At 43.5% G+C, this 26,951-nt stretch overlaps 4 protein-coding genes and 2 non-coding genes across 10 annotated transcripts in view; 3 read left to right on the top strand and 3 right to left on the bottom strand.

Annotated features, from left to right (window-relative positions):
• The first annotated feature begins 1,773 nt into the window (after positions 1–1,773).
• On the top strand, positions 1,774–3,659 carry Jhbp3 (Juvenile hormone binding protein 3). The gene is made up of 3 exons (XM_017154415.3): positions 1,774–1,908; positions 2,739–2,833; positions 2,892–3,659. The coding sequence occupies exons 2-3, from the start codon at positions 2,764–2,766 to the stop codon at positions 3,560–3,562; spliced, it is 741 nt and encodes a 246-aa protein (XP_017009904.1). The 5' UTR covers positions 1,774–1,908; positions 2,739–2,763; the 3' UTR covers positions 3,563–3,659.
• A 2,449-nt stretch (positions 3,660–6,108) lies between these two features.
• Ubc6 (ubiquitin conjugating enzyme 6) lies at positions 6,109–9,332 on the top strand. Its single transcript, XM_017154515.3, has 3 exons — positions 6,109–6,313; positions 8,391–8,676; positions 8,739–9,332. Exons 1-3 carry the CDS (start codon positions 6,270–6,272, stop codon positions 8,862–8,864), a joined length of 456 nt encoding a protein of 151 aa, XP_017010004.1. The 5' UTR covers positions 6,109–6,269; the 3' UTR covers positions 8,865–9,332.
• Positions 9,333–10,822: 1,490 nt separating this feature from the next.
• Positions 10,823–10,987, top strand: LOC123003163 (U1 spliceosomal RNA). The gene has a single exon (XR_006412451.1). It is a non-coding gene; the product is annotated as a U1 spliceosomal RNA (small nuclear RNA).
• Positions 10,988–11,106: 119 nt separating this feature from the next.
• LOC138913455 (uncharacterized) lies at positions 11,107–11,754 on the bottom strand. The gene is made up of 2 exons (XM_070217253.1): positions 11,700–11,754; positions 11,107–11,636 (listed from the first exon to the last, which is right to left on the bottom strand). Exon 2 carries the CDS (start codon positions 11,622–11,624, stop codon positions 11,319–11,321), a length of 306 nt encoding a protein of 101 aa, XP_070073354.1. The 5' UTR covers positions 11,625–11,636; positions 11,700–11,754; the 3' UTR covers positions 11,107–11,318.
• Positions 11,755–12,486: 732 nt separating this feature from the next.
• Positions 12,487–12,651, bottom strand: LOC123003162 (U1 spliceosomal RNA). Its single transcript, XR_006412450.1, has one exon. It is a non-coding gene; the product is annotated as a U1 spliceosomal RNA (small nuclear RNA).
• Positions 12,652–14,957: 2,306 nt separating this feature from the next.
• Positions 14,958–26,951, bottom strand: part of Cdep (Chondrocyte-derived ezrin-like domain containing protein) — a 37,083-nt gene continuing 25,089 nt past the window's right edge. For 2 of the 5 annotated variants that reach the window (XM_017154454.3, XM_070217832.1), the window contains exon 12: positions 20,774–26,562. In XM_017154454.3, the coding sequence (XP_017009943.2) occupies positions 21,217–26,562 (5,346 nt within the window). In that variant the 3' untranslated portion in view covers positions 20,774–21,216. Of the gene's footprint in view, positions 15,467–15,655; positions 16,143–17,056; positions 18,332–20,767; positions 26,563–26,951 lie in introns of those variants that run through there. The other 3 variants (XM_070217834.1, XM_070217835.1, XM_070217833.1) reach the window with 3 other exon arrangements.

The raw sequence follows: 26,951 nt of genomic DNA, 5'->3' as shown, positions 1-26,951 counted from the left end.
AAAAAGTCATGTAAAGACGACCCTTGATTGCCCAAATCCCCAATCACTGGCAGTTCGAATAGCCATCACCAACTGCAAGCTCACATCCGATTGAATAATAAACTGTGAGTGAGCAACAAACATCTGAGCACACCTCAACTTATCTAATGCTGCTATCACTGGGATGAGGCCTGGAGAATTATCTTTGGCTGGCTCACCAATTGCGTGCATCTCGACAATTTTCCTCCACAATCAGCCTCCGCATCGAACCATGTCAAAGGCAGCCAGCTACTGCGATCCTCACAGACCTCAAGTCGGGGAAAGCTTTTCGCCAGGGGATCGCCATTCATTACGCAATCCGGGCAGCACAATTTCCAAAGTTAACAGATTGTCAACACACGACTCCCCATCAAAGATGTTCGCGTGGCGTAATTACGACAGGCACGATAGCGACTAGAACGATCTTCCTGGCCCCTCGCCCCTTTGATTTTGGTCCGGAGCGGAGCTTAACTACCAAGCAAAGTGACCCCTCACTCACAGTGATCACTGATCAGCACACTCGAAGGAAAATCACTATTTAAATTTTAAATTGTTCTTTTATTTCGCAAAAATTTCATATTTTATCATATGTACACTGCACATCTTTGGCAAACTCGGTGCAACCGTCTTCAACAGTCCGTCCATCTAAATTGAACTTTTTGTTTTTGTATGCTTCTCTTTTTCTTTGGGCTGTCCCAAATTATTATATTTGAATTATATGATTAATCTTTTGAATGGATTTTTATACCCGTTACTCGTGGAGTAAAAGGGTATATTGTATTCGTGCAAAAGTATGTAACAAAGAGAAGGAAGCGTTTCCAACCCTATAAAGTATATATTTTCTTGATCAGGGTCACTAGCCGAGTCGATCTAGCCATGTCTGTCTGTCCGTCTGTATGAACACTGAGATCTTGGAAACTACAAAAGCTAGAAGGTTGAGATTTCCTACACATATTCTTGGGCTTCCTACGCAGCGCAAGTTTATTTCAGCCCACAGCCCACAACGCCCACAATCCCCCACTAACCATTTTAAAATGTGTCTGGCGCCCACACATTTAAAGATTTCCGAGAAGTATAAATGCAATTTCGTTGTGTATATTTATGCCTATCGAAATGTAGAAGACATTTTTCAAATCGGACCATTCATTAAAAAGTTATGCGCAATCAAAAAATGTTATAAATCCATCTCCCTCGCACTCCCTTTAGCTGAGTGACGGGTATTAGATAGTCGGAACACCAACCCGAATATATCGTTCTCTTTTTTTATTGATCAAAAGATCTTAATAAAATACCTTTTGAGAACACATTGTTTCAAGTGCATATTCTGGGAGAAACATTTCGGGGGGCAACGTCAGTGTTATGGTGTCAGCTTCCGGCTTGACCTGCAATCTGCATTTTCCCGGCCAACTGCTAATTTTCCCGCTCGCCTGACTCCGTAGTTTGGGTTTGTCACCGAGATACATTAATGTGGACGGAGTCAACCTTTATTATAATTATTAAACAGTAGCTGCTTAGCGTCTTGCTCGCCCGCTCTCTCCCTCTCTCTCTCTATAAATAGTTGGTCATCTCTTTCTAGTCGTTCAAGCTAACCTGCCAATTTCTGGGGGAGGGGGCGTCGAGGGGGCGTGGCAGGGGGCGTGCAAGTTCTACGTCGTGTGTTTTCAGTCCACAGCTCGCCCAAGCTCTCATGTAAATCGTAGCGTAATTTTTGCTATAAAACGCGCCGGTCTCAACAATTGGCATTCAGTACGATCCGTTGACGGTTACTAAAACAACACCCGACCATAACAGCTCGAGAACGTTAAGCAGCCTTCGACAGCTTATAAAAAGATAACAAACCCGTGCCAAAACCAATAATTGCAAATCAAATTAAAACCTCTGCTCAATTGTGTAAGTTTCGACGCTCCGGTGTATCCTTAAGATATCGCGAACTAATCCCAAGTATTCAGTAATCTATTTAGACAATTCCTTAAAGGATGAGGAATATGTTTACAAAATATAAAAGTTCAAAATAGTAAAAAAAAACGAACGTTGAAAATTAAATCCAGCCCTAATTGATTGGACCATATTTTTTAAGTATCTACATTTTTTTCAGTTTCTAGTTATATGTATAAAACTGCTAGGGAACCAAAGGATACATAATTATTTTCTGCAAAGAAAGTAAGACTTAAAAACTCTAAAAAGTCCCCAGCAATCCAACAGTATCTAATGCCTGACTAATAAAAAACGACCAGTTTTTAAATACTAACTGAATACTAACTTTCCAAAGTTTTCTTAAAAATATTTAAATCCAAATTTTTCGAAAGACCCGCAAGAACTATAGGCAATAAAAAGAGTATACCAAATTTAACAAAACGATCAAATTTATAAAAATAACTGATTTTTTAGCACTCAAAATAATTTTTTTTCATTAATTTTAACCTTTACGGTCATTCATAAAAGCCATTAAGCCTCGATCAAAATCAATTACAGTCTTGCCAACCAAACAAGTAGCAAATGACAGTACTTGAGCAGTCTGTTCCTCCCATTTATTAGACTGAGTCGCAGCGACAAAATGCCTACAATTAACCACTTCAGATGTCGATAGAAATGGGCGGTAGTATACTAACATTATTTGAATCAGTGCTAGGGGTTAATAAACCCCCTATTAAGAAACTTTGACGTCAATTCACATTTTTAAAAATAATAAATAATTTAATATTAAATATTCCGTTTTGCAGAAAGCAATTAAATCAAAAACGTGAAATGCATTCCTCACTTATCGTGGCCTCACTCTTGATCTGCTTCTTAGGTTGCAGCTCAGCAGCCAATATGCGTAAGTTATAGCTCTTCTTCCAAAGACATTCAGTATAATAAACAAATGTCCTCCTCAGCTGACTACATCCAGGTGTGCCATCGCAACGATCCCGAACTTTCAAAGTGCCTGAAGAGCAGTGTCCATAACTTACGACCCTATTTGGCCAAAGGCATCAAGGAACTGAATGTACCACCACTAGAGCCCCTCTACATTGGAGATCTTGCAATTTTAGACGGCTCCGCTGGGCTCACGGTTAAGGCCAAAAAACTAAACGTCCTGGGGGCCTCGAACTTCGAAATCACTAAGCTGCGGGCATCCACCCAAAACCGTCGCTTCGATTTTGAGTTGATTCTGCCACATCTCCATGGTGACGGTTTGTATGAGATCAACGGGAACATCCTGGCACTGCCCATCAAGGGCAATGGACCGTTCACAGGAAACTTTACCAACTTTGTGGCCTATGTGCGGGTCCAATATGATATCAAGAGCGTTAATGATCTGGACTATCTGCACGTTAAGGAATTCGCTTTGAAGATTCGCACTGGCAAGGGAAATCTCAAGCTGGAAAACCTCTTCAATGGAGACAAAGTCTTGGGAGACGTCATTAATGAATCGATCAACCAAAACTTCGAGGTCTTCACCAACGATTTGATAGTACCGATTGCCCGCGCTCTGGAGGCTAAATTCCTGGTCATCACAACCAAAATTCTGGAAAACTTTACCTACAACGAGCTCTTCCCAGTCTAATAAGGCACTGAAATTAGGCTAGAATTAAGTTTGTGATACACTCGAATTGTTTTAATTAGTCCTAAAGTATTCAATAAACCTAACAAATTTGAACATACACTTAAAATATAATCATTATTTAGAGTCAAAATCTGCCAAGTGGGCCACCCCTGTTCCGAAGGTCCGATTTTCATCGAACTTTTTTACTTTTCCGGTTCACAACGAAAATATAAGAACTTCATTTGAACGGTTTTGCGAAATTTTGAGTTTTACCGGAGTTATAGGGGTCAAAACATGGCATTTTTGACACTTTTTCGAAAAAGTTGCACTCAGTCAAAAATTCATAACTTCGGAACGGTAAGAGATATCTTTATGATGTTTTCACTAATCGCTCAAGAATTATTATGGCTTTCCATAAAAAAATTTAAAAAAAAATTAAAAATTTTTTTTCTTAAAAATAAATCAACATTTTTTTTTAGTTTTTATTTTTTTCAGTGTTCTTCACCAGCTATAGAGTTTAAAACCATTTGAAAATGAAGTTTGATTCATTACGAAAAAGATCAAAAAAAAAAAAAGAGGGGCCCGGACAAAGGTTTTTCGCAATATAGATTTGAAGAAGGGCGCACAGCGGTTTTCCATACAAAAACGGCTTGCTCGTGAAAATTGGCTGGTCAACACATGCCGTTGCGCGCGTAGCGTCAGCCGACTGCAGCTGTCAATGAGGCACTTCTTGTCGTTTTGTATGGGAATCCGCTGTGCGCCCTTCTTCAAATCGATATTGCGAAAAACCTTTGTCCGGGCCCCTCTTTTTTTTTTTTTGATCTTTTTCGTAATGAATCAAACTTCATTTTCAAATGGTTTTAAACTCTATAGCTGGTGAAGAACACTGAAAAAAATAAAAACTAAAAAAAAATGTTGATTTATTTTTAAGAAAAAAAATTTTTAATTTTTTTTTAAATTTTTTTATGGAAAGCCATAATAATTCTTGAGCGATTAGTGAAAACATCATAAAGATATCTCTTACCGTTCCGAAGTTATGAATTTTTGACTGAGTGCAACTTTTTCGAAAAAGTGTCAAAAATGCCATGTTTTGACCCCTATAACTCCGGTAAAACTCAAAATTTCGCAAAACCGTTCAAATGAAGTTCTTATATTTTCGTTGTGAACCGGAAAAGTAAAAAAGTTCGATGAAAATCGGACCTTCGGAACAGGGGTGGCCCACTTGGCAGATTTTGACTCTTTATCCAATAGTTATGAACATCGAAGCCAAGGATTCTATACCACTTTAGTTGAAAAAAGATTCCGAGTTCACCTTTTCTGTCAGCGGGCAGAGGTATTTTGCAACATAAATTGTTCAGCTACCTGAAAAAGCGTTAAGATCGATTTGCTTCTTTCTCAACAAACAACCAAGAAAGTCAATTAACTTATGAGAAAGTGCGGAAAAAGTGTAAAAGTGCCAAGTGAAAAGGTGCTTTGATTATCAGATACCCATTACTCGGCTAAATTGAGTGCGAGGGAAATGGTGATATGCAAACAGCGAGCATTGACTGCTAAATGGAACAGGATTTCCAACACTTTCTGCTACAAGAAATAGGAAGGTGGTTAGAAATCCTGTTTCTTTTAGCAGGCAATGGTGTGGGAAAAATGCAAATTCGTTGGAAAACCATCAAGAAACCTAATTCACCCCTCACTTTTAGTGTCAGCCCCGTGTATTTCGCAAGCAAATAGGGAAACAATGTGAAACCTCATAAAAATAACATATTTTTCACTTTTTTTTCACCGCTGGAACGCTTTATTTCACCGCGGAAATACCAAAAAACAAGAGAGAACGCTATAGTCGAGTTGGTGTCCCGACTATCTAATACCCGTCACTCAGCTAAAGGGAGTGCGAGTGAGATGAATATATACAATTTTTTTTATTGAATGAATGGTCCGATTTTAAAAATGTCTTCTACATTTCGATAGGTATAAATATACACAACAAAATTGCATTTATACTTCTCGGAAATCTCACTGTTAGTGGGCGATTGTGGGCGTTAGAGGGGGCGTGGCGCTCGGCTAAAATAAACTTGCGCTGCGTAGGAAGCCCAAGAAGATCTGTGGAAAATCTAAACCTTCTAGCTTTTGTAGTTTCCGAGATCTCAGCGTTCGTACAGACAGACAGATCCAAAAAAAAGATTAAAAATGAGCCAATTTGAATAAAAAAGAACCAAATTTTTACCATATACCAAATTACCATACCAGCGGGACAATTTGGTTTCGATCTGACACTTTTGGTTTTCAGACATTAATCACTTTTAAAATTGCAAAAAAAATGCATTAACAAAAAAATAATTCGTTTTTTTTCAAGTTTAAAATATTTCTTATCGCTATTAGTAAGAAAAGAGCCACATTCAATAAAAATGGGCCAAAGAGCCAACGTTTTTTTGCTAGTTCCACGTTTTTCCCAAGATCCGGCAACCTTTAAGTTTTCGGCTCGCCTACGACGAGGTGGCCGTTTTGCAGCGCCTAACGATAGTATCGAACTGGCATCGACTTTTGACCCAGCTCTATACGATAGTATCGAGGAAACATCGATTTCTGTTCCAGCTCTATACCATTGCTGCCCGAGTTTGCCCTCAATTAAAAATAAAATTACAAAATTTCACCGTTTCCGTTTGCAAGACGCAGCGCATCGCCCAGGCGTTCAAATTCCCATCCAACACAAGTGGTAGTATCGTTGTGAAACATGTCAACACCCGCTCGCAGACGTCTTATGAGAGATTTTAAAAGGTGAGAAAAGAAAACTAGAGGAAAGGCAAGGAATCGAATCGAAAGGAAAGGAAAGGAACGCAGGAAAACGAGAATCGAATCGCGAAGAAATCGTCGGATTTTGCGGATTCGTGTTTCGTGGTGCGAAAAAATGTTGGAGAAAAGAAACCTGGGGCTGCGCTGCCCAATACATACATATACGCAAACACACGGTCGCACTTATGTATGTGCTCTATGTCTGTATGTAGTGGAAAAGTTTGCGCAGCCAAAATATGTACGTGTGCTTGTGGCTGTGTGTGCGCGAGTGTGTGTGAGTGGTTGATTATTTTCGCTGATTTTGCTCTTGCGAAAAACAACAACAAAAACAATTCGCTTGTCTTTGACACTTGACTTTGATGTGTGTGCGGTGCGGGGGGAAAGCGAGGAAACAAAGGGGAAAATTGGGAAAACCAAACAAAATTCTTCTTCCGTCTTTTGCCGAAATTGCGTCGCAGCAAAACATTAACAATTGTTGTTTTTGGATTCGCCTGACTCAGCGGCTGCATCCTGCCCGCCCGCCCTCTCCCGCTCGCACTTAACCTTGTTGACTCACGCGAAAGAGACGGCGCTCTCCAATTGGAATTTCATTCGATTTCGTTTCGGAACTTTCATCATCTCCGAAAATTTGAATGTTGGCGCGCGACTGGACTGCAAGTTGCACTCGGTAGTCTCGAAACCAAATGTCAAGGCTGTTTGCGTGGGCGGGATTTCCATCCCCAAGGCACAGCACCACCCCGAAGGCCAACTAGTCGCTTATCTCACATTCCACACAGGGGAAAAAAATATTAAAAACTTGGCACATATTTGCACAATAATAAAACAAAGAATCGGTGGATTTCATCACATGAATATAATGTTTCGATTGCATAAAATATAATCAAATTGGGAACGAACATTTCTGCTTTCAAAAACAATCCTGTAGAGAATAGGACATTTTGAATTAAAGATCCTATTGCCAGATACAGAGTTATTAGAAAGATTTACTAAATGGATCTGCTTTTGTAAAGCAGGAAGCCATACTATTTCATAATAACAGACAGATATTTATATTACATTTATAAAACATATTTTACGATTATGCTTTCTTATCATGTTCTGCAAAACATTAAAGGTTCTTTTTGGTTCTAAAATGAAGATTCACACGGATTCATTAAACATCCTATTGACAACTATTCAGCTATAGGATACAGATTTATAATATCGATCTACATTATTAAAGCTAGAAACTATTTTGTATTCTGTAACTAATACTGGTTTTTAATCAGATCTAGCTAATTTCAAAGAATCATAGTAACAGACGGTTGATAATAAGCCATATTTTTAACGATTTAGGATTATATTTTTAAGAGCATTTAAGATTTGAATTTCGAACTTTGGGAATTCCATTGCTTGCTTCTCTGTACACTAGCGTTTCTTTGCTTGTTTAATCGATGATTTCACTTGGCCCGAGTATCGATTTAAGCCGATTGAAGGGCGCGGTTAAACGGGTTGCGACGCCCGCTTGTTGCTCGTTGTTGACCTAAATTCCCAGCCAATTCCGTCCAGTTAACTTCCAGATTGTGTTTTGCGCACTTTTAGCATGGAATTCTTTTTGTTCTCTGTTTTATGTAGAGAAAATGCTAACAAGTATTTTCACGGAGACAGTGCCAGGCTATGGTGCCAAATATCCGAAAAGCAGCTGAGTCCTGTCAAGCTTAATGGGGTTTTAAAATTTTGTACTTATCTTCTTGTAAATCACAGATTGTTTACAACCAGAAGTTCGTTGTGATTGTTCTGAGATAATACAAAAATCTGCTGCTATACACACACATATAAAAGTCTCCTTCAGCACTACGATATACGTAAAATGTGGTTACTTTTATCCGTTGCAAGGCGATTTAACGGCGTCTGAACTTCGTTTGTATGACGAAAAGGAAAATACAAAATCAACAAAAACTGCCCCAATTTGTAACATTTTTTATTTATTTGGTCTATATGGTGTAAAACATATGTATAAATATATTGTATTATAAATATTAAGATATTTCGTCTAATACATTTTTCTCCTACCTTTTTGCAGACTTCAGGAGGATCCACCCACGGGTGTCTCGGGTGCGCCAACAGATAATAATATTATGATATGGAATGCTGTGATTTTTGGTCCACACGATACACCATTCGAGGACGGCACCTTTAAGTTAACCATAGAATTTACGGAAGAGTATCCAAACAAACCGCCAACGGTTCGATTCGTATCGAAAGTATTTCATCCCAATGTGTACGCAGATGGTGGAATATGCTTGGACATATTGCAGAACCGCTGGAGTCCCACTTACGATGTGTCAGCCATACTAACATCCATACAGGTGAGTCGCACTGCGCAGTGGCCTCGAGAGTGTTCTAACTTACCTTTTATTGTGGTTCCTAGTCACTGCTGAGCGACCCCAATCCCAACTCACCGGCCAACTCCACCGCCGCCCAGCTGTATAAAGAAAATCGCCGCGAATACGAGAAGCGTGTGAAAGCCTGCGTGGAGCAAAGTTTCATCGATTAGCCATGCGCCCACTCTAGGAACAGCAGCAGCACCAGAAGCATCAGAAGCAGGAGCCACAACAGGAGCAGCAGCAGATTAGAGGGCGGTCGCAGCTTAAAACATCAGCAAACTACAGCAACAAAAATATGCAATACCATAAAGAAGTTTAAATTAAATAATAACAGAAATATTTATGATAATTGTAATGCTATGAAATTGTAACAGCGCCAACGGCACGGCACAGCAGCATATATTCACCCTCAACCGCTCACACACCTGCGCACACCACCCGCAACCCATAAGCACTGGGCAGTTTTCAGTTATATTTGTTTGGCCGATAGTTCCGCCTTGTCCTTAACCCTAACCCGATCCCGAAATCAGAACACACAAAAACACCTGGAAGTCCACTGTAGCAGCAGCCGCTAGTGCAGCCTGCAGCCAGAAATAAGACTCTCATAAGCTAAAAACTCAAATGTTATAATTCAAATAGCAGCGGCAAAAAATTATTAATATTAATAATAAAAAAAAATTATAAAATCCATGTCAAACAATTGCAAAATCCACTTAGTTTCATTTTAGATGTGCGAAAGCAAGACCTGTAAAACTGAATTAGAGCTGCAACTAAACCAAAGTCTCAACAGAAATTAATATTTGTAGTAGTTCGTGTCGTAGCAAAAACCCCACAGTTACTCCAGTTAAATGTCCAGTGTCATAAGCGATATCTACCAAAATCCCACATACACATACACATGCTACCTAGATCGATTCATAAGTTTATTGGCTACAAATTGTGAAATTACTAGAAATTGAGAATTAAATGTTAGTTGTTAGCAATATAAACTAATCCACATGGTATGTGAAAACAAATCTCCAAGTTGGGAACGAACAGGCAATTAATTATGTATGTATGTATACCTCTGTAGCATCCAGTGACCAATGCGCTATGTATTTTGCACGATTATTTCATTACCGGACCCACACACTATTTTTACCCTAACTGTAAGACCTGGTCCTTGATCTAACTCAAGTTTACATCTTGATTTGGTCTGATTCGATGGAGTTCGAGGATTGTGCGGGATCTTTCTTTAGTGTATAGTTGGTTGGAAACACCTCAAACTGCCATTTTGCCACGCTATGTACTCTCTAGGTTCCACTGTGTCTTGGCTGCGGCAATTGATTTAGTTAGTTCTTAAGCGTTTACAATCGAGTCTTAATCTTGTTTTCTGTTGAATGCGAATTGCTGTTCCTTTTGCTACGAACCCTCCACTTTTTGGCACTTTGTGTTGGATGGATCGCGGAGATGGCGACGCGATGATGATGCTCTGAGCATCATGTTAATCTTATATATGAAAAACCTACCATATAGCAGCCTATTGATTTATTAACTACGAACCAACTAAAGTAGAGAATGCAAGTAATCCCAACTCATTTCACAGTAAAAGTTAGGCAAAGGGTGAGGATTAGGGCGACCCTTTCAATCGATGCGGAATTTAAAATTACCTTACTGTAATTAACATTATTATTAATAAAGTTTAAGATTTCAAATATCAATAAATGAAAATAACACAAATTCGCATTTGTTTATTTTGTAATGGGAAAAGACGCCCAATTTTTAACGGATTAAGTTAACATTTTGAATATATCTTCTAAACGATGTAGTCTAAAATATAATTAAAAAATGGTTTGCATTCTTTTATGAGAAAATCAAAAAGTTCAGCGAATAAAGAATTATTTCGGATGAAATCACGTTCAATAAAATAAAAAACGTGATTCACAAGTGACGAAATAAAAGCATTGGCTTAGAAAAGATTGCAAATAAACTGCAAGATCTCGTGCATACTTTTTTGGACACCCCTACTGTTCAATTTATTAGTAGTAGAGCGTAGCATAGGGGTGAGTTTTTACCCATAATTCACTTATAATTCTCAACTGATTCTAGCTGCGCGCTCATGGGAACCCCGAACCGAGCTGAGCAAAGCATACTTACCTGGCGTAGAGGTTAACCGTGATCACGAAGGCGGTTCCTCCGGAGTGAGGCTTGGCCATTGCACCTCGGCTGAGTTGACCTCTGCGATTATTCCTAATGTGAATAACTCGTGCGTGTAATTTTTGGTAGCCGGGAATGGCGTTCGCGCCGTCCCGACATAAGACAATTAATTTAAACGAAGTTGTTGGGCTCTAAAAACATACACTGAGGACTTCAAATACTTCCGTCGCTCCGCTAATCGCTTGCGTCGGTCCTGCTTGTTTAAAGTCACATGAGATGTCGCAACAACACCTTGTGCTGGAACGTTTGGAAGGCTTCCTCAACCGCATTTGCCATCACGCTGGCCCACTTCTTCCCAATGTCCTCCAAGAGGTCGGCATTGACATTGGTGAGTTACACCTTCCCCGTCTCTACGCTGAAGTACCTTGCCAGGAGGGATTTTATGTGCAGCAGCTGATTTTGGTATAACACCCGCGCTGAGTCGTGCTTCACACCTGCCCCGACCGACCAAAATTTGTCCATACGGCGAATGTTTCTTGTGAGAAGACTTCGCTTCTGTAAAGGTGTCGGAGCAGGGCGTCGCAATACACAGCGCGGGCCAGCGTACCGCACAGATGCCTGTGGTCGTAGACCACAGCGCACCCATGTCCCGTGAGCCAGGACTTGGCGGCTGTGTTGGTGCCGTTCTGGTCGGCAACGGCTCCGACGAGATATGTAATTAGGCCGTGGGCGTCCAAGAATTCGTATAGCTCCTTTACGTCGTTTGCCATTTCGGCGCCACCGGATAAATGCATTTCAATGCAAACCTAAAAATTACAAATAATCCATAATTATTCAAATGTTATTTATATTTTTTTGATCACACTTACCACTTGGATGTGGACGATCCTCGTGAACGTCCCGTCCACGGTTGCGACGCCTGCCACGAGTTGCCTCCATTTTTGATATTAAGAGTTCTTCACGTGTTTAAAGTGAAACTCGTCAAAGACGATCACATATGGCTTCGGGCGGTCGTGCAGCTGCTTCAGCAGGCAGGTCAGCAATATGCTTCCCTGCTGCATATCTGCACGGTGCCGCCCGACATACGCGATCGCGGCGTCCAGCTCCTCGGAATCCTCGTTGAAAATTTCGATCCGCTTGAAATCTATTTCCATAATAAAGGCAGCAATAAATTTCTTTGAGATGACACTGAAAGAAATGCAAGGACACAGAGCTTAAAGCTCTGTCAGCAAAAATTACAATCAATACACATAGCTTGATTTCTGATATTTGCTTTTTGAAATTTTCGCAGCGCTACTGTCGCCCAGGAAAAGAGGTTCCCTAAGATTCAAGGATAAGCCGCGCTACCAATCGCCACCGCCCTTCAAACCGCTGGCCAAGGGCTCCCGGCAGAGCTCCAAGTCGCACAGTGATCTTAGGAAGGGACTCTCCATGCAATCATTGTCAGCGCAATCCAGCCAGGACACGGACACCATCTCCACCACCACCACAGTGGCCACCGCCCGTCCCGTGAGCTATGTCAGCTTAGGTGATCCCATGGACGCCAGTACCCGGGCAGCCAGACGGCAAGTCAGACGACCAACGAGCTTATACGCTCCGCCACCAGCAATTTGATCAACGATTTGCGTGTGGAGACTTAAAAATTTATTTGTTCATGTCGGGACGGCGCGAACGCCATTCCCGGCTACCAAAAATTACACGCACGAGTTATTCACATTAGGAATAATCGCAGAGGTCAACTCAGCCGAGGTGCAATGGCCAAGCCTCACTCCGGAGGAACCGCCTTCGTGATCACGGTTAACCTCTACGCCAGGTAAGTATGCTTTGCTTATCTCGGAGCCGGGGTTCCCATGAGCGAGCAGCTAGAATCAGTTGGGAATTATAAGTGCTAGTTTTGGGTAAAAACTCACCCCTATGCCAATGACATGCGCAGTGTCCAAAAATAGTTTTGTCTAGCTGACAATGAGTCTGATAAGTTATCTTATCTTTTCATTTAAATTAATTTTCTTTTTATACCCGTTACTCGTAGAGTAAAAGGGTATATTGTATTCGTGCAAAAGTATGTAACAGGGAGATGGAAGCGTTTCCGACCCCATAAAGTATATATATTCTTGATCAGGATCACTAGCCGAGTCGATCTAGCCATGTCCGTCTGTCCGTCTGTCCGTCTGTCCGTCTGTCTGTCCGTCTGTCCGTCTGTCCGTCTGTCCGTCTGTCCGTCTGTCTGTCTGTATGAACGCTGAGATCTCAGAAACTATAAAAGCTAGAAGATTGGCATTTTGCATGCAGATTTTAGGAGTTCCTACGCAGCGCAAGTTTGTTTCAAAATGGTGCCACGCCCCCTCTAACGCCCACAATCGCTTATTTACGATTTTAAAAATTTTAATATTTTGGAAAAGTAAAAATGCAGTTTTATTGTGTTTATCAATACCTATCGAAATGTTGAAGAAATTTTTCAAATCGGACCATTCGTTAAAAAGTTATGCGTGATCAACGTTTTCTATCTCTATCTCCATCTCCCTCGCACTCCCTTTACCTGAGTAACGGGTATCTGATAGTCGGGGCACCCGACTATAACGTTCTCTCTTGTTTTTTTATTAAATGGTTATAATTTTAAAATAAATTACATTTTTATTGAAGCTATTTATAGACACTTTTATTTAACAGTTAACCTTTAGAATTGGGAATCGACCCGAAACCGCAATCATAGTGCTTTCTAAACATTTGGCTGCCAAAGAATGATTTTTTTTAGTGATAATAAGGGATTTAAAATAAGCATTTAACTTAAAAAAACAAATACGCTGTAAAAAGGGTATTGAACACAAGACCCAAAGAAACATGAAATACATACAAAGAACGTTTCGTAAATTGTTGTTCTACTCTTTTCTGATATTGCTTTTATGAATCGAGTCGCAGTTAATATCTTTTCAGGATATGTTAGTTAGGGAATCTACAGTGCCTATATCAAATTTTGATTTAAGAATATTTGTATCTAATCAATCAAAAGGGCAACGAAACGAAAATTTCTATACAAAAATGACAGGCGTACAATTTTGTGTTCAAAATTTTATATGGAAATTTTAATTTCGTAAACTTTTCTATTGAACTGAGTACTAGGCCTTACTTAGAAACTTGAAGTTCTTGAAAATCGTGTCTTAAGTACCAGGTTTTCGATTTTATGCACTTTTTTGAGGTTACTAACAGCCGCAGTTTAACGTATTCTGTAATTATACCCGTTACTCGTAGAGTAATACCCTTTTACTCTTTTTCTGTATTCGTGCGAAATTATGTAACAGCTAGAAGGAAGCGTTTCCGACCCCATAAAGTATATATATGTATTCTTAATCAGCATCGATCGAGTCGATCTAGCCATGTCCGTCTGACCGTCTGTTTCTAGTCTCTCAGTTTTTAAGATATCGGGATGAAACTTTCCCAAATGTCTTATATCTTTTGCGGGTAGTACATAAGTCAGAACCTGCCGGCTCGCACAACTATATCTTATAGCTCCCATAGAAAAAATGAACGTTAAAAAAACTCTAGCTTCGGTGTTTTTTGAAATATTACCTTCTCCTCTTGTGAAACTATTTTTTAAACATTTCTTAATTTTTAATTAAATTTTTAAAAAATCGGATCACTATATAGGTGCCATATATCGCAAAATTAAATGGAAATTAAAAGGAATTCTTTGTTGATTTTTATTTTATTAACAATTCAAAATTTTGAATTAAATTTAACAGAATTCGGACGTCTATATTGGATAGTTCCCATAGGAAAGATCAAAAAATGATGCTAATAATATTTTATTAGCATCACAAGCCGAGTCGATCTAGCCATGGTTGTCCGTCTGTCTCTATCAACGCTGAGATCTCAGACACTATAAAAGCCACAAGATTGGCATTAAGTATGCAGAATTTAGGGTTTTCTAAACAGCGCAAGTTTTTTTCATCACTGTTCCACGTCCACAAACAGCAAAAGTTAGTGGCGCCCACATATCCAAAGGTATTTTTGCGGTGCAAATTAGGAGCTTAAAGATATACCACCCAGACAAACATACACAACACAATATTTTGTAGTTCTTCGAAAAACATGTTATTTTTTTTAGTGTGTATTTGAATTGTTTAAATCTATTAAAGTTAATGACTTAAACTTATGATTACAAATTGCAGTTTTTAGTTGATTCTGGAATCAATTTGCTTCTCTATACTTCTTCCCGAAAAGTAAATCCATAATGTATTTTTTACTCGGAAAACTAAAACACATAAAACCAGCTATAAACACAAAATAGTTGCCAAATCAGACGTAGAACAAACAAAACGACAAAGACGTTATTTACATAGATATCTTAAAGCTGGCCTTGTAAGGATACAAATAGAATACAATGAGTAAGTAATGTTGAAGAAAACGTAGGCTACTTTAAAAAGGGAAATATTGATTGTGGTGTATACGTTGTATAAAAATAGAATACTAAAAGGCGTCTCTATGCGTATCTGATTATTGGAACTGCACGACGATTATTGTGAGAGACCAATGCGTCTATCCCGAAAATAATAGGTTCTTCTAGTTGCCTAACACAGCGTGAGTGTGTATATTTTTGAAGTCCTGTGTTTGGGTCGTGCTGCGCAGCACCTCCAACCATCTGGGAAAAGAAGAACAAATTATTGATTAAAATTATACTAAGTAGTTTAAATCTTAATTTAACTTGATCTAAGCAACTGGATTATTATCGTATTCAATTAAAATCTTTTTTTCCCTTTTTTATGATACATTTTGAAGGACGCAATACATCATGGGGCGTGGATCGTAATAGATATAATATAAAACTTACCTGTTGTAGGTGTGGGCGCTCTCCGCCCGAAAGAAGTAAACGTGGTTCTTGAAGGAGAGCTTAAAGACAAACTCCTTCTGAACGGCGTCCTGGTGGCCAGGAGGACCCACCGTGTAGCCCAGCAGCGGCAGGCTGGCCAGGGCGAACTCATCCTGGTAGCTCTTGTAGAAGTAAAGGCAGAAGGAGGTGAACACCACCCAGAGTTTCTGCCATCCGGAGCTATTCTTGAACTTGCGCAGTAGGTAGCCGGACAGCTGGTGCTCGGCGGCTATTAGGTGATCGCCCAGTCCTACGGTGGCGCCACGATGCCAGCAGACGTGCAGAGCGGTGTTGCTGCGAGACGGCTGTGTCCGGTTTTGCTGTTGCTGTTGCAGCTGCAACTGTTGCTGTTGCGGCGTCAACGGACCGCCACCGTTCACGCTGCTGTTCAAGCTGCTGTTGTTGCCGTTGCTCAGACCAAACAGGTCCAGACCCTCCTCCGAAGAACCTGAAAATTGGGTGAAAAAATACTTTAGTAGGTGCTCTCCAACGAAAAGATATAGGGATCTGGGGGAATCTTCTTGCTTACGGGGCCTTGCAGCGTGCTTTTCTTGCCAGCCAAAAAAGTGGAGAATAAATGGAAAAGTTTAACTAAAGAAAAAATGAGGCCAGCTTCGGAAGCCGAAGTTTGCGAATCTTAGATCTAAAAGCCATACATTGTCTTGCACAGATTTAATAAAAAACCTATCTATCAATGCCAATTTATAAGGTGTCCAGAATTGAAAAGAAAAACAAGAGAGATGGCGGTAGTCGAGTTCCTCGGCTATTAGATACCCGTTACTTAGCTAAACAACATAAAAACACGAATTAACACGACGGCGCCGCCTAGCGAGTGTCAGTGGTACCACTGACCATGCAATGCAGAAATGTGGGTCTTTTAGGCTAGGTTTTTGCGTTAAGCGCGTTCAACTTTGTTTAAGTTAATCAATAGGTATTGACGAAACAAATACATTTCAGTTTAAATTTTAATTTTAGCAGCACAACTATGGACGCCACAGTTGTTTGCGGTTTGTGGGCGTTAGAAGGGGCGTGGCACCTTGATGAAACAAACTTGCGCTGCGTAGGGACCCCTAGAATCTGCATGCTTAATGCCAATAGTCTAGCTTTTATAATTTCCGAGATCTCTACGTTCGTACAGACAGACAGATGATCCTGATTAAGAATACATGCTCTACGAGTAAAGGGTAAACCTATGAAAAATCCAATGTGGCTATTACCATTTCTTTTCAGATGAACTGTTTTGACATCCCAATGTGCACTAGGTTCGAAAATGTAAATGAACCCCATTAGCCAGAAAAAGGCCTACACTGCATTCTATTGCTATCCCTTCCAATCAATTCTAACCCATTTAATTATACTCACTGCAGTTTTTAAGCGTCGTCAGTTGCAGCTGCATGTTTGGCGGACGATTTTTGATGTCCGCCGCCGCCTTGGAGAGCTCGGCCAGCCAAAGGGTCTTCTCGGCGGTGGTGCCCGCACTCACCGTGATGGCGCACTGTCCGCCGAAGATGGAGAAGGTGTTGTGCTCGGCGTTCTCGGTGAGCAGCGACCGCACAGGAACATGGCCCAGGATGCGGAAGCTCTGGTCCAGCGGGGACTTGGATCCGTAGAGCAGCAGGTCTGAGAACAGGAAGAACATCCGCTGCTGCAGACCGCGCTTCGAGTGCTTCAGCAGGCAACCCTGGCGGATAAGACGGCGGTGGGGCTGGACCAACTGCTCGAAGCTGATGTCACGCTGCAGCTCGCACAGCTCCACGAAGTTGGCAGAGTCGGGAAGGTGGGCCCGGATTTCCTTGGTGGTGCGAACGAGCAGGTGGTGCACAGCCTGGCAGTCGGCGTAGTCGGTGTGCTCCTCCGTATAGTAGTCGCAGAGCCGCTCCAATATGAGTTGGTAGTGCAACAGGCGGTTGAGGGGCTTCAGCAAAAGCTCACCGATGGGCAGATAGCACACCTTCTGCTGCTCAAACTCCTTGTACACCTGGCGGAAGCGCTCATCCCCCTCATAAAAGTCGTTGAGGCAGTGCAGGATGTCCAGGTGCGTCTGCACGTACTCATCGTAGATGGGCAGGGCTGCCATGTGCTTCATCATCACGTCTCCGATGCGGTGGGCGTCGTGGCCTCCACGTCCCTCCCACTGCACCAGTCGGTGCTCGATTTCGCGCAGGAAGAGATTGTGGTGCTGGGCCAGGGAGTCGAGCAGTTCGAACAGCGGCTGCAGTTGCTCCACGTCGCCGATACTCAGGACCTGTCGGAAGGTGGTGTTCAGCACATCCAGATCCTTCTTGTACGTGCGCTCCGTCATCAGCAGCTCCTTGGCCAGGAAGTAGCTGGGCTCGGTCGGCCACTTTCGCTTCTTCACCTCCGCCTCGATGTCGTGCTGCGTGCTCAACGGATGCACATTTCCGATTCCATTCCCATTGTGCCCATTTTGGTGCGGGGCGGTGGCCACCCCGGTGGCCAACTCCTGGCGCTTGGCGTGCTGGATCTCAGCCTGGATCACATCATATGTGCCAGCCTCGGATCGGGACAGCGACGAGGATTTATCCGATCCCAAGGTGAGGTCGTATCGCGTGGGAGGAGTGTTGATCTCACCCCGCCTGTCCAATGACATATTTCCGTTTATGCCATGGTAAACATCTAAAAAAGAAACAATTTAAGGAAATCATAAAAGGGAAATGATAAAATCAAGATAAGAAATTAAGTTTTGTTTTTTTTAAAACAATTGGTACTATTAAACATGTAGAAACTTAAATAAATAATAACTTACTTAAAATATTCAAAGTACAAACTAAGTCTTAATTATTTAAACAATGTTAAAGTACGTAAAGTAATGAAACTATTAAACATGTAGAAACTTAAATAAATAATAACTTACTTTAAATATTTAAAGTACAAACTAAGTCTTAATTATTTAAACAATGTGAAAGTAAGTTATTATCAACGTTCTTGTAATCAAACTATTCCATTTTTTATTTGATTAATGAAGTTTTATTTATTTAGTTTCGTTTCTATATAATTATAATTTAATGCTTGTTAATCGATTGCTCGTGTACATTTCATTGGCTTGATTTGTTATAAGTAGACTCCCATCATTGTGTCTGTTCGTTTGAGTGATCTTCATTTTTGCTTTGTGTGAGAAAAAGATTTTTTTTAAATTAAACTTTATTAAGTTTTAATTTCGTATTGCAAACTCTGTGTTTTGTTTCTAATTTCTTAAAATTCAGCTAGTATTTTTGTGGGACTTGTGTTTTGAAAAATCTCTATGTTTGCACTTGAAGGAATTTTTCAATAAAAATAATGTAATCCCCCCGCTGAAAAAATTTAAATTTTACTTTAAAAACTCGTTGTGAGGTTGTTAAAAATATACCATTTTTCCTAACTAAAGATCATTAGGTATTATCGGATATAAAAGGATTATTCAATCAACTTAGGTTCAAGCTTTTTCAGAACAACCAATTTTCGGACTTATTTAATTTTACATTATTTCTAAACACAACTAGATATTTTGATTAGAATACTTTTGATCTGGATTAAATTAGTAAAATTATTGTACGACCTTAACATTGCCTAATACCAATCGTTCTCCACTCATTTTCTCTAATAACACGTAAATATGTTTTCCATTTTTGTAAACTTAAAACAATAGTCTATTCCATACATATGAGTATATAAGTTTCCAATCGGATTTAAAACTTAACAGGGTCTCAATTAATTCCGTGTTCTGCTCCTATTACACTTACAGTTATAAAATACTATTGGTATAGGGATTTCCATTTTCGGATCTCCATTTTGGCACATTTATGTACTAAGCAGAACTAATGGCTAAGACAACATTTGCTCACTTGAGAATCGTAAGTAATAGATAAATTGGTAACTTGCGTCTAAAAACGTTTGCTGTAAAATTAAAAACTTATAGAGCTCAAGATCTATATAAAATATATATGGTTAGAAAACCCCTAAATAGCATGAAGTAAATGCTTTCATTATACTGCGACAATGCCGTATTCAGGTAGGAGAATACTTTAGATCGGGATTTAGTGGACCTGTCTTGAGACTCTTGTAATGGGTTGCTCAAAATCTTTTCCTTCTGGCTTCTTAGGATAAGTGTTTTAAAGCATTTGGCTGATTTGTCCCTTCATCATCTGAGATTACTAAACTTAGAGCATAGGTGAACGTAACTAGTTTAGAGGTTTGTCTATTTAGGTATGCCTGCTTTTGACACTTGGATTGGAACTCAGCTGGATAGGATCGAACAACCTGCGCTACCAATACTGACGAAATGCTAAACGTAATGGCGCAGTGTTCGTGGCAACTTGAATTAATCATATATATATTCATTTAATAACTTTAATCTTAAGTATTGTGTCTCGACTTGTGTTGTATTAGCTAAATAACAATTAAACATTTGTATTCTTGTATTCCATTATTCGATGATTAAACAGTGCATTAAAATTTGTTCAACTCGTTTAACGTTTCCGCTCAATATACCCCATATATACACAGTGCAACATGAAAAATGTAACCGCAATTCTGATTTCATGGGCGGAAAGAACTCATCGAAATAAGCTAAAACCCATTTGGGTTTCTCTGGCTTAGTTCGCGTTGACCTTTTATAGCGAGTTAAAGTTTTACATACAAAATTTATTTGTAACGGCCATATCTTGTGAACCGATTAAAATTTCACTATCAAGTCTTCAGTGATTATGTAGTTATGAACCCAAGGAACTAAATTGACAAATGACTCTTGCGCACTTAGCACCTAGTGCACCTAGCGCGTTAAAAATCAAATTTGCCTAATTTTTCGATTTTTAACGCGCTAGGTGTACGTCTTCGCAAGAGTCATTTGTCAATTTAGTTCCTTGGGTTCATAGCTACATAATCACTGAAGACTTGATAGTGAAATTTTAATCGGTTCACAAGATATGGCCGTTACAAATAAATTTTGTATGTAAAACTTTAACTCGCTATAATAGGTAAACGCGAGCTAAGCCAGAGAAACCCAAATGGGTTTTAGCTTATTTCGATGAGTTCTTTCCGCCCATGAAATCAAAATTGCGGTTACATTTTATAACCCTAAAAATGTTGCACAGTGATATTTAAATGTTGAATTGATCTATAACATTATCATATATAAGTACCGCTCAAAGGCAACTCAATCTACACCGACCTACGGGCTCCTTCCATCCTCTCGATTATTTAAGTTATTATATTTGATTTGTTATGTTTTGTAATGTTTGATTAAAATGTCTTTTACTTGAATTTGATTTGATTTTCTAACGCTTCAAGGGGAGCTATAATTGTTTTAAGTTTTTATATGCAGCTTGTAAGATTTTTGGGTGTTCATTTTTGGTTTTGGTTGCTTGTCGTAAATCAGTCTCAGTTACAAATAAGTTGGTTATAAGTACTTGGATCGTGTGTAAAAGTCGTAGAGTCATTCTAAAAATTTCCAAGGCAACGGAACAAATGAAAAGGCTGCATTTGTTAAGCACACGCAATGGGGTTTCTCGGGGCTCCAAGGGTTCCTACTGGTCACTCAGCTCATCCGAGTCATGAAACTTTGGCGGCGGATCAACGCGTATATCCAGTCCGCAGGCATAGCGCTCATACTCAATGGGTTCGGATTCGTAGTCCGACAGAAAATCAGGATACGGGAGCACTTGTCGAGCCTGGGGTCCCGATCCTTGATGCTCCTGTGCCTGTGCCGCTCCCTTGGTTGCGCCCCTCCTTATAGTGCCCGATCCTGAGGCTCCCGCTTCTCCGCCGAATCCGCTGCAGCTGTCCTCACTGGAGTTGGCCAGTTCGTCGGACAATCCACCTCCTCGGGTCTCGTACTCACTTTCCTCCGGATTGCAATAGCTCCGTCCGTGGTAGGGTCGAACCTGGGGCGCTGCTCCCGAAAATCCCGAAGTGCTCGCGGCCGTGGAGTCCTCCCGCTTCAACTGGCGTTTCTTGGTGCGTGCCGGCTTCACTGGCTGTCCGGTGACCGGAGGCATTGGATGATTGGCCGGTGCTGGAACCTGCACCGGATTGGGACGATCCATTACCAGGGCCTGGTGGTACATGGGCTTGGTGATGTGACCCAAGCGGTCGTAGCGGGGAAAGCCCATTTCGTCCACATTGTCGCTCATGTCCAGGCTCTCGAATTTTCCACTGTACTGGGGATAGTCGTCGTACTCGTCCGTTTGCTCCTGGTCCCGCTCCAGTTCCTCGTCGAACTCGAGGTACTGGTCGTCCCGCTGGCACGACGAGTACTCCGAGCTGCCCGAATCGACTTCCGGCACATAGCCCTCCGAGCACTCCGAGCTCTCCGCCTGCTCCAGCAGAGCTGCGGCGGTCATATTGGCCCTCATCCGCTTGGCAGGCAACTGGCGCTTCTTGCGGTAGCCCCTGCTTCTCATCTTCGCCTCCTGGCCCCGCACGTCCAACGAGCTGTCCGTGTCGTTGCCACTGGGGGGGCTCTTCAGGGAGGTGGCCACTGCCCCGGCACTCAGCTGGCTGGCGGTTTTCCTCGGCGGTTTCTGTAGCAACTGATTTGGCGGCGACTCCGAGCTGAGGCTGCTTGAGTAATACGGCGAACAGCGGACCAACTTATCCGCCCGCTGGGGCATTTGTGGGGAATTGGGCTCCGTACTTTCGCTGTTCAGCGTGTTGGTGGTGGTCGTGGTGTTGGTGGCCGAGGACGTCGAGTGCGGATCCCGCTCCTCGTCGATTCTCATGGGCAGCTCCTGCGACGACTGCTGCGACTTGCTGAGCATGTGCTCGTGGAAGGAGCTCGACTGGCGCAACTGCTTGCTCGTGGTCTTGAACTCGCGAATCTGGGTCTTGGAGAGGGTGCGGTCATCGTAGCTGTGGTGCTTGGCCAGCGGTTTGGGTGGAGGAGCCACCACCTCGCCGGGCAAATCGCTGGGCGTCACAATCGGCGGAACTGTGGGCACTGGCGGTGGTGGTGGCTTCGCCGCAGCCACAGCTTTCTTCTCCTCGGCCTCAGCAGCTTCGGCAGCCTGCTCCGCCAGTCCCGGTTGCTTCATCTTGTTGAGCAAAGCCTGCATAATCGGTCGAGTAACAGCAGGTTTGGGCTTCGTGGGTGGCTGAGGGGCCCTGGGCTTCTGGCGCACCTGCTGGTTCAGCTGGGTTTGGATCTGAGTGGTGGTCGGTGGAGGAAGCTGGGAACCTGCAGTCACACCATGGAGGGGCACAAACTCTTGGCTCTGATAGCGCTCCGTCAACTTCTCGGTGTGCGCATACAAACGCTCGACGAACGGTGACTCCGACTCGGAGCATATCTCCTGACTCTGATACAATTTCGACATCATCTCCAGCGAGCGGCGCTTCCGGGCGGCGGCACTTGTCTCCGGGCCACTTGGAGTATCGCCAAGCTCCTGGGCAGCTCTTGCCTGATTGCCATTGCTGCCGCTTCTTCGGTGAACCTGCGGCAGGGCACATCGCTTCTCCTCGCTGGGAGAACTCAGACTAGTCTTATTTCCCGACAGCGCCTGCTTGAGGGGAAGGTACTCCCCCGGAGTCACGCCCACCAGGGTGCGACTGCTGGAGGTGGACCACTCGCTGATGGTGTGGGCCATTTCGGTGAGAGTCAGTGTGGTGTCATCACTCCGCGTGGCCGAGGTGGGCTCACTCAGCTTGTCCGTCTCGGAATTGGACAGCATGTCGTACCGCAGACCATCGGATGAACCATTGTCCCCGCTGAACTTGTGCGAGAAGCTACTTCCACCGCTCTGCTCGTTCAGGCTTTCGGCCGACTTATTTATCGAACTGATGCTCGACTTGGTCTGATTGGATTTCTCGCTCTTGGGACACGAGTGCGTGGACACGGCGGACAGACTGTCCGATCCGGAGAGATTGGCATACTGGCGTACTGTGTTGGTTCCCGTTGACCACTCCGAGATGCTCAGACCAATGGAGGTGTCCTCCGAGTGGGAGCTATGGGTGCACTTCTTTTGCTGCAGCCCACCCATTCTCACCGTTCCATCGAGATCTGTGCCCAGGGAGCTCGTTTCCTCCTCGGAGTGACTGGAGTGGCTGCACTTCTTGCAGCTCACTCCTCCGCCGCCGCCGCTGCTCAAACGTGCCTCGTAGTTTCTGCGCACAGTGGTCTGGTCCTCCAGATAGGTGGTGCTGCCGGACAGGATGTCGTCGATAGAAGTGTCCGAGTTGTTGGAGCCCCTGGAAAGCTTTCTCAGCTGGGCATCTGGCGATAGCTGCACTTTGATGGTGCCCGGCATGAAGACATCATCGCTGGAGAAGAGCTCCTCCTCCGAGAGAGGGCTTCTTGGAGCCGGTGATCTTGTGGGCTGGGCGACAATCACCTCGGGACTCGAGTTCTTGCGCTGCACTCGGGCGGTGGCCTGAGTGGAGGAGGTGCTGCAGCTCACATTTAGCGAGGACGAGAGACAGGAGGCTGCACTTAGCGTGGAGCTAAGACAGCTAACCGTATCCGGTTGCAATTGCTCGTTGCCAAAGTCATTGTCATCGAAGGCTGCCGACATGAGGTAGGCGGTGTCCTCGTAGGGCAAAACCTTGGCCACATCAGGAGGTCCTACTGCCGCCTCCTCTTCCAAAACCACCTTGTCGGCACTCTGGGCCTCGCTTGCATAGTATGTTTCAATACTCTCCACGACTATGGGAGCTCCTATGGCGCTTGACGGAGGCGAAGGCCAGTCGAGGGAATCCTGCGACTGCTGGAACGACAAGCTGGCCTTCCAGCAGAACGACTTGGGCACCGGCTTGTCCAAGTCCGGCATGGCATACATCGAGTCGGCCGGCTTCACAGGCACATGGTCAAAGGGAATCTCCGGCAGAGGCCAGTCCTCCGAGTCCTGACTGCCGGCGTTCGACAGACACATGAGTGTGTGTCGCTCAACATCGTCGCCCTGCAGCTCATCCACATGGGTGACGGAAAAGCGTCCTGTGACCAGGGTTGGCGATTTCGGTTCATTAAGACTTCCCAAGCTGGAGAGACGATCACCAGTTGCCGAGTCGCAGGGAATTTCTGGCATCTCGGCCGAGGTTCGTCGATCGGCGTCCGAAATGTAAGCAAGATTGGTGTTGCTCCTCGAATCGGAGCTTAGACTTGGCTGGTGGTCTGTGGAGCCCACCGATTCATCCCGCATGCTGACGGAGTGCGTCGAGGCCTTGCTGACGTCATCCTCCATGCTGGACTTTTCGGATGCAGTGCTTCGTTCTGAGATCCTTGAGAGAGTCCTGCCCAAAGTGAAGCCGGAACTGTACCCAATGATGTCCGTGGGGTTGACGCCAATCCCACCCAAGCTACTGGTCATAGCTGGATAGCCGAAGGTAGCCGGAAAGTCATTCAGCTCATCCTGATAGCTGGCCTCGCTAACGTCCTTCTGTTCGTCCGGCGAAACCTCCTTCACGTCGCTGTCGGAGGAGTCGCGCAAAGGATTTTGTGCATCATACCGCTCGTAGCCCCCATCCGTTTCCACATGATGCCAGGGATCATCCGTGCTGGAGCTGTTTGAGCTCTCGATGGGAAACGGGCGCCAGGTGCTCTGCTGCTCCTTTTGAGCCAGATCGCCACGCCTCTGCGCCGCCCCCAGGGATCCAGAACTGCTTTCCGTCTCGAACGAACCGCGCGACTCTACACTCAAAGAGCCCTTGGAGTCGAAGCTGGACTTGGACTCCTGGGAACTGCGATCGCTGCCCGATTTCCCGGGTTCCGCCCGGGTTACCGAGAGTTTCTTTCCCGCATTGACCCTCGCCGGCTTCTCGATCCGCGGTGGTTTCCGCGATCCTCCCGAGCTGGATTCACTGTCTTCGGTGCGTGCTCCGCTACGATCCAAGATTTTGGCAATGCGTTCTTCGATGGGGTCGAGGTAAGATTCCGTGCTGGTACCCAAGTCGATCGGGCTCTGCTTCTCCAGCGTCGGTGTGCTGGGCTTCTTGCCCACCAAGACTTTGGGCTCGTTGGTGGGCGTTTGCTCATTGGAACCCGTAGGCGTGACATCATCTTTCCCCATTTCCAGCTGCAGCATGCGCTGCTTCAGTTCTTGGCACTTGCGAGCCTCCTCTTTTCCAAAATCCTGCGATATTCCCAAGGGCCGGGCAATAGAACAGCTTACGCTGGACTCCTCTTCCACTGAACTCTTCTCCTTGCCCACCGACAGACTCCAATCCTGTTGTCGCTGCGGACTCGTGTCCTTTTCTCCACTCGTCCAGGAATCTGAGCTCTTGGAACGGTCACTCTGCTTCTCTAGGCTGTGTTTCTTATTGTTGCCGTCCGATGAGCCTGTATACTTCTCAAAGGTTTCCAGCACGGACTTCTCAATCTGAGGACTTGCGTTGGGTGGAGTTAGGAGGATATTTAAGTCCGAAGTGGGAGTGGCGCAGTTTGAGTACTCAAGCGGGTTCGCATCTTCCAATGTAGCCTGCGTTTCGAGAACATTTCGATCCGGCTCCAAGGTACGCGGCTCGTTGTCAGAAGTATCGGACCCTATGAACTCGTCACATTCCACCGTCATCCAGGAGCCCGTTTCATCACTACGACTGCGATCCAAACTCAGTCTGTTTGTGTCTTGCCTCCCAACTTTCAGATGGCGTCTCTCTGAAGAGTTGTCGTCTTCCTCGATGGACGGCTCCTCGCATTCTATGGTGGGCACTCGGTGCGGATATCCCTCTGTTCCGGCTCCGGCCCCTGGAATCGGCGACTTGCTGGCTGGCGAGTGGCTATCGTCAGCCGAGACAAAAGAGTCCAGGCTTTCGGCCGTGGATGGCTTGCGACTGAAGGCTCCCTCGCTGTCGCGCGCGTCCTCGGAAGGCAGCGACCTTTTAAGGATTTCCAGGGACCTGCGCTCCGAGATCACCGCTTGCATATCAATATCCTCCTGATGGGGCTGGAATAAATAAAATCTACTTTAAAAAACCCGTTGCAAGGCAAAAGATCGATATTTCATTTCATAGATCATTTACGATGAGTGAAATCCAGAGCTTGTAAATAACAGTTGATCCTATTTTTTTTTTACTGTTGGGTAAGAGTTTCTCAATTTCTTTCGGGTAACCTGTAGGGTTATCCTAGCCTATGGCATTTTTTTTAAATTTTTTGGTGTTTATTTAACGGCGCTATGAATTTGTAATGCTATGAAAAAAAAAATTGTGTCAAGCTTCATTTTAGTATATCTCGGAAACGGCTGGGCGTAACAACGCATAACATTACACCTTTTTAGATGTGTATTGGGGGCTTTACAAAAATATGTTCTTAAACTTGTTGTTGGCCAAGAAGTAT

This window comes from Drosophila takahashii, chromosome 3R (genome assembly GCF_030179915.1).
Source record: "Drosophila takahashii strain IR98-3 E-12201 chromosome 3R, DtakHiC1v2, whole genome shotgun sequence".
Taxonomy (NCBI): Eukaryota; Metazoa; Arthropoda; class Insecta; order Diptera; family Drosophilidae; genus Drosophila; species Drosophila takahashii.
This window is presented reverse-complemented; position numbering and strand designations above follow the sequence as displayed.

What these genes read in the sequence shown, in the direction of transcription:
- Jhbp3 (XM_017154415.3), top strand. Translation starts at nt 2,764, where the DNA reads ATGCATTCCTCACTTATCGTGGCCTCACTCTTGATCTGCTTCTTAGGT. An exon ending in CAGCTCAGCAGCCAATATGC is followed by an intron (nt 2,834 to 2,891) that starts GTAAGTTATAGC and finishes TGTCCTCCTCAG; the next exon opens with CTGACTACATCCAGGTGTGC.
- Ubc6 (XM_017154515.3), top strand. Translation starts at nt 6,270, where the DNA reads ATGTCAACACCCGCTCGCAGACGTCTTATGAGAGATTTTAAAAG. An exon ending in CTTATGAGAGATTTTAAAAG is followed by an intron (nt 6,314 to 8,390) that starts GTGAGAAAAGAA and finishes ACCTTTTTGCAG; the next exon opens with ACTTCAGGAGGATCCACCCA. An exon ending in CCATACTAACATCCATACAG is followed by an intron (nt 8,677 to 8,738) that starts GTGAGTCGCACT and finishes TGTGGTTCCTAG; the next exon opens with TCACTGCTGAGCGACCCCAA.
- LOC138913455 (XM_070217253.1), bottom strand. Translation starts at nt 11,624, where the DNA reads ATGCATTTATCCGGTGGCGCCGAAATGGCAAACGACGTAAAGGAGCTA.